The 11,671-nt window shown below is 37.6% G+C and overlaps 1 protein-coding gene across 1 annotated transcript; it reads right to left on the bottom strand.

Moving 5' to 3' along the window:
* Positions 1-4,165: 4,165 nt before the first annotated feature.
* Positions 4,166-6,263, bottom strand: LOC110104828 (pectinesterase). The gene is made up of 4 exons (XM_020834096.2): positions 6,054-6,263; positions 5,202-5,893; positions 4,960-5,120; positions 4,166-4,869 (listed from the first exon to the last, which is right to left on the bottom strand). Exons 1-4 carry the CDS (start codon positions 6,261-6,263, stop codon positions 4,166-4,168), a joined length of 1,767 nt encoding a protein of 588 aa, XP_020689755.1.
* Between the last annotated feature and the right edge of the window lie 5,408 nt (positions 6,264-11,671).

Here is an 11,671-nt window from a genome sequence, read left to right as displayed (position 1 = left end):
AGATGGATCATAGTGGCTTTTATGGAAGCCTAAGTAATACAAATGAGTGGAGAATGGTTGAAACCATTAATGAGGTGCTTATTTAAGGCCATAGATGGCTTTGTTTAGTCTACAAACTTTGGTGGGGAAGTTAGGATCCTCAAATCCTTTGGATTGTGACATGTATATTGCCACAAGTAGAGGGCCATAGAGAAAGGTGTTCTATACATCCAGTTGATGAAATGGCTCAAGTTTGGAGATGGAAAGGGTGAGAAGGACCTGAATGGAGGGCATCTTGACAACAGGGTTAAAGGTCTCTTGATAATTAATTAAATTTGTATTCCTGTCGGTGATCTTGTGCAACAAGGTGAACTTTGTATCATTGAACTAAGCCATCAGGTCTGAGTTTTAGCTGACATGTCCATCTGTAGCCTATAATGGAAATGTTGGAGGGCTTAGGAACTAGTATCAAAATTCCTTGTTTAGTCAAGGCATTGAATTCATCTTGTATAAGTTGTTTCCATTCAGGCTGTTGATAGACTTCTTTGAAGGAAAATGGCTCAAATGGTGTTGAGATGGATGCAAGTAGATTGAGTGGTTAGCATGGTTTGAGATTGCTAGACTTAGACCTGGTAATCATGTGATGAATGGGAGATAAGAAAACTGGTGAGGTGCCTTGAGGTGGACTAACGGGACTTGGTATTTTAGTGGGAGATGACAAAACAACATGTGAGGGAGGTCTTGTTGGTGGAGATATAGTATGTATAGTTGGAGTGTTTGTGGGTTGATATGTGGTGAGTATTAAGAGTAAGAGATTGGTTGGGGCGGCTCAGCCAAAAATAGAGCATAGGAAATAGGATTAGAATATGGAAACATGGTTTTGTCAAATTGAACATGATGAGAGAGGATTATTTTACCTATGATAGGATCAAGACATTTATAGCCTTTGGCATGCTCATAATAATCGAGAAAAATGCATAGAGTTGAGCAAGGTTGAAGTTTGTGGCGAGTGGGAGGGGGAAACCAGAGAAAGTAAGCGCATATAAATATGCGCATATGGAAATATGATGGAGAAACTTGGAACATAAGTTGAAACATATATTATTGCTTGGAGAGTAGGTTTGGCATCCTATTGATGAGATATGCAAATGTAATGGTGGCCTCTGGCAAGAATTTGCATGAAAGATTGGCCATATGAAGTAAGGTCTGGGCGATTTCAATGATGTCGCGATTCTTGTGCTCAACATAACCCTTTTGTTCCCCTGTATAAGGGCAATTGGTTTGGTGTATAATCTTGTGGTTTTGAAGGAAGGAGGTGAGAGTTTGATTTACAAACTCAGTTCTAAGATCAATATAAAGACATTTAATATTTAATGGGATTTGTTGTTCAATATAGGTTTTAAATTAGATGAATAGATTTAATTGGAACTTCTTATTTTACTTTCATTGGAAAAAGTCATATATATATCGATAAATAGTATTTATATCCTTGATTTTAAAACTATTGGGGCGGGACCCCATACATCAGAATGTAAAAGCTCTAGGGATTATATTTACGATTGATAGAAGAAAAAAAAGGTAACTTGTGGCTCTTAGAGTCCATACATGATTGACAATTAGGATGATGTATAGGGATGTGGAGATCCTTGTTAGATTTGGAGATGATGGAAATTATTCAGTGGTGAGGATGCCTAAGTCGTTGATGCCAGCGAATATCAAAAGTGAGAGATGCAGCGAGAGCTTGAGAAGCTGGCTGATAAGGTAGCTACAACGGATACAAGTTGTTACTAGACGGATTTTGATGGATGCATTGCTAGTGTTGGTCCAAAATTTTGTAACCAGAGGCATCAAAAGATATAATAAGATTATTATCATGAGTAAGCTTGTAGACAGATAAAAGATTATGGGAGATGTGTGGTGCATGTATAAGTGTGGGAAAAATTAGCTTACAGTTGGGCATTGGAAGAAGACCCTAACTTTTGTGAAGAATGGGAGTGGTAGAACTGTTAATTCCCAACAACAACTTGATCAGTCCATGTGTACGTAGGTGTCAGGTTATAGGAGATTGTCAATATATGGTGTGAGGTAAGATGAAGCCCCTAATTAGTCAAGGATTCACTCATTCAATGGTGGCGATGAAGATGAGGAGATGAAGGCCTTGTGGTTAGAGGTAGGAGGTGTAGGGGTGTAGTTAAATGTTCAAACGGTGTCAATAGTTGATCTTAGTGTGGTCACGTTTATTACAGATTTGACAGATTAAAAGTGTCGTTGAGGTACGATTGGGAGGTGTATTACGGTAGTCTTTGTTGGTGGAGTATTGGGGCATGAACATGATTATCTCTACTATTATGATTATTATATAGAGTGTGGGAGTTGTTAATTGGAACTAGTTGAGTTTTGGCTAAATCTGCAGCAAGGTAGATTTCCTCACTCATGAGCAGTGAGTAGAAGTCATCTAAGGCCATTGGAATGAGAGATGTTTGGATTGAGGTTTTGAATGATTGATATTATATAGGGAGTCCATTTAGGGTATACAATATGATGTCTTCAAAGTTTTTGGCAGATCTAGCAGCGAATATGTTGTCTACTAGCGTCTTGATCTCGATGAGATACTAGGTCATGAAGGAGTTCTTCATGGAAATGTTGTGGAGCTCATTTTTTAATTGAAAACGAGAACAGTTGGTGGCTTTGAGGCGACGCTCAAGAGTGAGCAAGATCTCACTGCAGGTATGTAAATGCTGAATGCAGGGAAGAATATATGTGGTAATTAAGGGTGGAGCAAAGATTGAATTAGCCTTCTTAATTAAATTCAATTTAATGTAAATCTATTCGATTGAGATCAAATTAAAGCGATCAAAGTTGAGTCAACATTGAGTCATTCAGCGTCCACCTAAGGAAAATCCTAGAGGTGACTTCTACACTACGATAAGGAGCCTTAATTTCTAGGAGAACCATAGAGTAAGATTGACCTCACCAAAAGTGAGACCAACATAATAGTATTGTATTATAATCCTCCTTTGCATGTGTAAGATAGAAGATGAATTTGTTTGTTATGGTCACATTGTGTAAATGACTTTGTGCTGCTCCATAGTATGCCACCGTTCTTAGTTGTTATTAAAAATAAGTAAATTATGGAATAAACAATATTTTAATTTTCTATTGAATATAGAAGTTAGCTAGTTTGTACGCCTCTAAGTATGTGGACTAGAGGTTTAATAATCAATTATGATCTGTTTAGAGATTATGCTATGCTTGAGATAAAATTTCAACCTCTATAATATTAAAATTTTGACTTTCTTATCGAGCTATCTGACAATATGCCCAAAAATTAGGTTGTTTATTAAGTCAACAATGGATTCCCAATATATAAATTCACAGTAGCAATTCAACCATACGAGAAATTAGTATGTGCGGTTATCAGATCGTTTGAAGGAGAATTAGGATACGCCACGTCACCCAGTATATAGCGATACACAGCACAGATACATAACAATATGGTGATATGACACTTTCTGATTCGCCTTCGGATGACTCATGGAATAATTTATCCAATCATACATACCTCTTTCACTTTTGCAAACTTGAGGGTTCCCATATATCAACCTACTCTTAGATTCGAGTCATTAAAACTTAAAATCTTTGAAGCATCAACAACGAATAAACTTTTAATTGGCAGCAGACAATCTACAATTATATTTTTTTCTTAAATTATATATATACGTAGGGGTGTCAATATTTGACATGACACGAAAATCCGACCCGGAAAATCCGGGTTGCACCCTCGTGCTCGCGAAACCCGAGCTCCTTCTCTGCCGCACGGGTCGGGTCGGGTCAACCCAGCAACACGCCAGGTTGGGTCCGGGTTCGAATTTCCGACCCGTTTGAACCCGTGTCAGTTTCAGATTCGACCCGAACCCGACCCGTGACCCGAAATTGACACCCTATATATATACGAAAGCATTGCTAGTCACTGCACTCCAACGACGCAGAAAATAAACTACTGAAAACTGTTGGAGATTGATTGGATAGCTCTCAAATGGCTTTGCAAGCAACAGCTTTTTCTTTTTTCCCTTCATTAATTTGTATCTTTTCTAACGGTCGATCAAACACAAATTAATAAACAGAAATCAAACCCCTCCCAAACGAATTAACAGCAAAATCAAACGCTACAGCTTTGCAATTCCCTTCAGTTATACAAGCCATAACGCACAGGAATGGTGACTCCCCCTCTCTCGTTATTTATCCACTCAGTGCCCTGTATGAAGTCCGCCACCGTGAACCTCGCCGCCGGCTTCTTCAGTTTCCTCACGCCCTTCCACTTCACCCTCCCATCAAACTTCGCCCCTGGCCCCGTGTTGTTATACTCCCCGTAAAATAGAGTCTTGAGTGCGAAATCCCCCTCCCATGGCAAATACCCATCGGGATGTATGACATCGCTGATCTCCGTCTCCATGATCACATGCCGCGCGTACTCCTTCCACGGCCTGCCGAGGTAGCTCCTGATCTTGTTCTTGAAAGGCAACAGCTTGTCGTCGCCGATGATCTTGCATTTGTGGAGGACAAAGCCGGTGGTTTCGTGGCGGTCAACGCGGCCGTGGGCGAGGACGATGTTCTGTTGGTTGTCGAGAGGGCGACGGATGACCATGAGGCAGTTTTGGAAGACGGAGGCGGAGTCGCCGAAGATGAAATCGACGGTGCCAGCGATGACGCAGCTGCGGTAGAATTGTCGCTTGGCTTGGGCGTAGAGGGTGTCTTGGTAGCCTTCGAAGCGGCATTCGAAGAAGATGGAACGGTCGGATTGGACCCGGATTGCCACGGCTTGGTGCTTGATGGCTCCGGCGGTGTTGCGGACGCCAAAGCCAATGCCCATGAAGTTGTCGCCGGAGACCACTGTGTACATTTCACAATCACTTTCCGCCTAAACAGATTCTAAATCAAAATAATAAAATAATATCCACACATAAAACTATCAATGCTCACCAAACGTAGCAGTCATGAAAGTTCTGACGCCATCGACGAAATTCTTCTCTCCAGTGATGATCGTCTTCGCACTTCCATCGCCGTAAACGGTCAAGTTCGGCATTTTCTTCGTGACATTTACTGTCTCCTCGTACACTCCCTCTTTAACATAGATCACATACCTTAATCATCATTTTAATACGCTCCTCAGTATTAAAAAATTAATTTTACCTCTTAATTCATTAATAATTAAGAAATTTAACCTTCCAGTGTACTCGTTCGGAATCTTCGCCAACGCCATTGAAATCGTCGTGTAATCGCCGGTCCCATCCTTAGCCACCGTAACATTTGGCTTTAGATTCGTATTGACCTGCCTAAGAACCCTTCTCTCATCCTCATGAACCCACGAAGGAATGCCCTCATCGTCAAATTGGTGCAGTTCTTCTTTCTCAGCGAGCAGCTTCCTTCCACTAACGGTCAATCCCGGAACCTCCAGCATTTCAAGAAAGCTCGATAGCTCCTTAACAATTGCAAGAGAGTTGCTCGTTAGCTCTCTTGCTGTCTTTAACGTCTTTTTCAGCTTCACCTTAAGCTCGCCGTCAGGGAAACCGTCAATGCAGGTTTGTTGATACGACATGACAGAGCTCAGCCATGTTCTGATGTCGCGCGACTTCCTGGGGATATGTTCAATGCCGGTGGAGACGATGTCGTCGAGCGAACGTTTGATCTCGTCCTTGGAGTCCTCGAACAGCTGCCGGCAGTCTTCGACGGCGCCACGAACTCTCGGGTCCTTGTCGGCTAGGAGGCGGGTGCGGCGGAAGGCCGTGCTGATCTCGTCGAGAACAACGGCGACGGCGGCCTTGACGAGTTCTTTGGGGTCGGTGGTGTTCTTCTTCACGACTTTGTTGAGGCTGGAGACGCAGGTTTGTTTGTAATCGGTGGATTCGCACATTACCTGAAGGTCGAATCAGAAAACTCTCCACAATCAAAACGTAATAATTGAATTTTAAATTTTTAGAGGGTAAAAATTATATTTTTATACAAATAAAAACAAGCATTTTAAAATTTGAAGGGGCTACGGCCGTCCACCAGGGCCTTCTTAAATCCGCCCTTACCTGAATGGACTTGGCGGTGGAATGCAGTTGCGTGGCGGGGGAACCGGCAGTGGCGGATGTGACGATGTGGGAGGAAGGAGTGTCTTTCTCTGGGCTGTAGAGCGTGCAGGCGGTGCCGACGACGGCGAGGAGGAGAATGAGAGAAGCGATGGAGCCGGCGATCCGCCTGTAGCGGCGCTTCCGCTGTTCTTCGTCGGAGAAGGCTGCCATGGCGGGAGAGATGGTAATGGAAGTTTTTATGGAAAGACACGCACGTAGTTTTATTATTATCTTCCTCTTCTCCCCGCCTAGCTAGTCTTTCTCCGAGCTTTTTTGGCCGGAAGGCCTGAAGAAAGAGGTGAAAGAGGCGTATGGGTTGTATGAAGATGGTGGCTTTATTCTCTTTTAAGGCTGGGCGTCCATGGACGCGAGTGATTTTAGCTTCCGCGGCTTCTACTCTGCGCAATGGACACGGGATTATTTTGAGCCTCTTCTTCACATCGATTGCTTAGGGCCCCTTGAAATTGGGATTTTGATGACTGAATTGACCTTGCTATTTATGAATTTTTCGTTACTGATATGTATATTGTCAAGTTCGTTAGGAAAATAGTGTAGGGGTATTTCTGACAGAAAGAATTTTAGCGGGTTAAAGTTTTAACGGGTTAAATCAGAAGAAAACTGACCCTACAATCCAGGAGTGCCTGTCTGGTCTCACCGAGTTCGCTTTAAATTAAATTTATATTTTGATACTGCATTAGAAAAAAAAAAATACTAGGCGTGAATCTTGATGCGTATTTAAATTGAAAATTTTCAAAATCAAATTCAAAACCGTCAAAACTCGCATTTTAATAAACTTATAGTCAAAATGAACGTCTTGACAAAACGAACCTAAGGACACCAAAAGTGGAGCAATCTAAGTCTGAATGAACACCTTTCAAGCACTTAAAAGTATAGTAAAAGATTTTGGGATATTAATTGGAGAATCAAAGGATCTCAAAATCTCGCATGCTTATAGTTGAATCAAGCATCTTGATGAGAAAAATTAAATGAGCATAAGATCTCTTAATTTCAACATATTTATAGGAAAGGTCTATAATTGAGGAAATCAATTCGGGTTACTTGATGAAGTGCTCCAAATTTTAGCTATATTTATGAGGTATGTCATTCTCAAAATTTTATAAATAATCCCTCACTCTGTACATGAGGGGGTGTCATTACTTGACCATGGTCCTTCAACCAACTATGTTCAACTATAATCATCTGGCATTCGTTGGTCGAATACAATCCTTTGATCAAAATCACTCAAATGAAATATTCTAACCTTCGTCACTCGACTATAGTCGTCTAACTTTCGTTATGAAACTACATTTATTTAACCTCCATCGCCCCACTATGATGCTGACTTTTGTTGCCCAACTAGAGTCTTTTGACCATGTTCACCTAACTATAGCCATTCGACCCCCTTCACCTGAATATGATTCATTGACTACCATTGCCTGATTATAGCCCTCTGACCTCCATCAACCAAGTACAATCATATGACCTCCATCACCTAACTATGATCCTCCGACCATCTTCTGCGTGCTATGGTCCTCAGTTATGGTCTCGCAACCACCTTCATCCAACTAAGATCCTTCGACTTCAATTGATCGAATATGATCCTCCAACCACTATCATCTAACTATGATCTTTTGACTATCATCACCCAACTATGATTCTCTAACTACCATCGTTTGAATATGATACTCTGACCATTATCACCCGGCTACACCAATTCCCATGAACTTCATCACCTACCATACTCAATAATATCAAAGCACTCCATCACCCAGAAGGTCCATGCATGCCATTGAAGCACCAAGTTTAACTCCCAATGTTAATTCCATGATTTATGATGGACTTCTTAGTCTATGATCCCCCTTCCTTAAAGGAATACAATCAAACAAACATGCAATCAATATCTTATAAATAGCTCTCATATTACAATACTCTTCCAACTTCCAACACATAGAATACTTCCAACACATAATGTGTTCTATGTGTTGTAAGTTTGCTATATTACATCAATACCTTCCTTGAGGAAGGACATCATTTATATCTGATAATAGATACTAGTAGAATCATTTCAATTGAACCAGACCCCATGAATTTTCCTTCTCCAAAATATTCGTGTAAAAAGTTTGGTGTCACATCCAACTCCTCTCTTGTCTCCTTGATTGCATGCTATATGTCCCTTATTCATATGATTGATGGCATTAACCTATGACAATCAATTTAAGACCATATTAGATAGATGGTACTTAATTAGAGCAGGGATAATTTCTCTTTCAAAGAATATGTAAACATAACATTAATAACAAAACTCCTTTATAATGCTACCAAATCATATTATTTGTACTATAATATCTAAAGATGATGAAAATGATATTGAAGATTTATTTTCCTTTTTCGGCTCCTTGATGTATAGACATATGCATCTATATTATACTTAATTTGGCAAGACAAACTAGCCCTTCTAAATTTTAAATTTGGATTCCACTTAAGCATGCATAATTATATTTATTGCCTTTGAGTGTTCAATAAGATTTCTTCAAAAATAAAGTGTTTAATAAGAATTTTCTTAAATTTGATTTATATATGTTTAATGAAATTATTTGTTTTATATTTCCTTCATATATTGTATATTGGCTTGGATTGTATCACATCTATTTATTTTAAAATTCAAAAAACTCTTAAATGAATCATAAGACATAATTTCTTATAAAACTTATATGTATTCTCTGATCAAAAGCCAAGTTTTCAAATCAATCACATCTTTTCACTTTGAATATGTGTGGAACTATAGAAACTGGTTGACCTATCTATTCTATTCACAAAGTAGTAACACTTTATAGATAAATTAGATCCCTCACCTAATATATGCAGTTTTTTTTTTCTTTTTGGGACATTTAAGGCCAGTTAAGGAGACTCACACACACAACGCATACACAAGACTCGAACCTAAGACCTCTTAGTTGATAGCCTAAGCTCCCAACCAACAGACCAAGGTGAGCCGTGTAATACATGTAATTTACAGGCCTATATATCTCATGATTAGACTAAATTATTTTTCACATCATGTTAGATAACTAAAGAAAAGTGTATTTGAGTATTACAATAACACCTTATTGGTGTGCTCTTATCATCACATCAATGGGTAAGTCATAATATATTATTCTTAAATAAAATAATACAACCTATCTTGCATACACATAGGCTATGCCCCTATAGAATAATTTTGTAAATAATTGAATGGGTCTAGTAGGTTCCCTTTTTCAGACATGATCATAAGACCAAATGTTGGGCTTTCATAGTATTCTTGAGGTTTAGGTTGCAAGTCTCACAACGATCACCTTTTGTAGTAGATATAGGCTCAAAGCATTATTTTAATGATAGTTTATGCATCTACCATATATTTAAGTTTGATGTATGTTTTCTTAACTATGACATTATAAGTCTTCACCTGAGGCAATTTCATAAAATGAAGTTAGGGATGTTTGTTTTGCTAAAAAACAAATGCATAATAAAAGAGCAAAGTTTACAATTAATATAGTATATTTAAAATATTTTTGAGTTGTTTGATTGAGAATATTTTAAATATAGGAGATTACATTTTTATATTTAGTTTAAAGTAAAATTATTTCAAAATAAAATTACATTGTGATAACAACGAGGCATCCGACCAATGACTGCATGGTGGGGCGGTGACCTAGAATAGTAGTTGTTATGGGTGGACGGTGACTAGCGATAGTTGGTGGTAGACTATGGCGATGGCTAGAGATCGGCAGGCAATTAATGTGGCGGTGGAGAGGAAGTGACCGTCGAAAGCAATGGTGGTAGGTGCAACTTCATATTTTCAATGTATTCAGAATTTGTTAGGTTTGAGTAAATTTCAAATACATTAAAAATAAACTTAATAAGGAATTCCAAATATATCAATAAAATACTTCACATTACTTTTTCATCCAATTAAATGCCGAAAATTCAAATCTTTTGCATTCATAAAAATTTACATAACAAATGCAACACTGAAGGAAAAAAAGAGCATTCTAAAGAAACAAAATAGCATTTTACAAGCAAATATGTTACAAACTTGGATGCAACAACAATATTGCAATTAGAAAACTCGTCACAAATCTTGTTATAAATATTTTTGCAACATGAAAAGATAGTTGCAAAGCATGTTGTAATGAAAAGATATGCTACAAATAGTTCAATCAGGCAGTGTTTCAGGCATTATTTTGCAACAAAATTCAGCTGTAAAATCAATCTCCAAAGCCATCATATTCCATGTAGCTAGCTTATAATCTTTTTTTTTTTTTTTTTAATAATTTTTACACTTGCAAACATAAGAAATGGCAACCATAACACAATCCATACTATATACAATACCCATGCAATATACACAAGTAACAAATGATGGATTGAAATGATTATCAAGTAATAATTAGATATTCTTAATAAATATAGTTAAATGCTATTATATAGCGTACACCATTCATGATTTATATAATAATCATTCAATCTATTTCATTTAAATGAAATTAATAAAAACCTTAATGAAAATTTAGTCACCATCAATATTGTTATCATCTTCTTCTCATTCATCATTGTCATTGCCATCCTCAGCATTATAATGAGTCTACCCCATACCACCTTGCTTTTATATCTCTTTATGGATGGATTCGATATGTTGATCATCTTTAACCTCCTATTGTATAACAAGATGGTCGTGATATTTGCTCCCTCTATATATTTGTAATGTGAATGGGAATTGCACTCTCCTTGGCACAACCTCTAAAACATGAGTGCGCCCTTTGGTGATTTAGTACATCAAGTGGATCAAAAAAAAAATTTTTGAAGCTGAAGTTATAATTTTAGAAGTAATAAATGAATTGGCCACTTAATGAATATTGGAGAAATAAATGAAGGTGGTTGGTACCTTCCTCAATTAATGGTCACCTATATCATTTCCCTCTAAAATTTTCCTCTTTTTTTGAATGATGGTAATCATTGTAACTCTATATATAATGATATTATATAATATTGTTTTTAGAGGGAATATCAAGACTAGTTTATATCATGCTAGTTTGAGTTGATTTGATCTAAATATTAAGGGAATGGGTTAAATAAAGGGTAAATGAAAAGAAAAAGAAGTGGAGGGTTATTTTGGGATATGAAGTAATGATCTAGGGTTTTTGGTAGACATTGGTTTAAGGGCTTAAGGAGGGAGGGAGAACAAGAGCAAGCATGTGGGAAAATCGTTCATTACCGGCGGATTTTTTTGGCAGCTTTCAGGCGGCTTTCCGGCATCCTAAGTTTTTTGAAGAATTTCCAGTGGCTTTCCAGAGATTTTGTTTCTGGAGGAAATTTCAGCGGCTTTTCCGGCAGTTTGTAATAATTTTTAAAAATCATATATTAATTTGTAATTTAATTAATTAATAATTTATAGTTTACTTTAATTATCATTAACTTTAATTTTTTATTTAAATTAATTTTAAAATAATATGTTTTTAAATTAGAAATTAATTAATTTTTAATTTAATAACTTTTTTAATTAATTATTAATTTAATAGTTTATTTTTTTTATTTAGCCATTT

The sequence above is a fragment of the Dendrobium catenatum genome, unplaced genomic scaffold (genome assembly GCF_001605985.2).
Source record: "Dendrobium catenatum unplaced genomic scaffold, ASM160598v2 original_scaffold_268049, whole genome shotgun sequence".
NCBI lineage: Eukaryota > Viridiplantae > Streptophyta > Magnoliopsida > Asparagales > Orchidaceae > Dendrobium > Dendrobium catenatum.
Note: the sequence above shows the minus strand (reverse complement) of the source record. Positions and strands in the feature narration are given on the sequence as shown.

Bases quoted from the DNA above. Each gene is read 5' to 3' on its own strand.
- LOC110104828 (XM_020834096.2), bottom strand. From the start codon at position 6,263: ATGGCAGCCTTCTCCGACGAAGAACAGCGGAAGCGCCGCTACAGGCGG. The intron at 5,121-5,201 runs GTTAAATTTCTT...ATGATGATTAAG, and splicing joins CCGAACGAGTACACTGGAAG to GTATGTGATCTATGTTAAAG. The intron at 4,870-4,959 runs GTGAGCATTGAT...AAATGTACACAG, and splicing joins TTTCATGACTGCTACGTTTG to TGGTCTCCGGCGACAACTTC.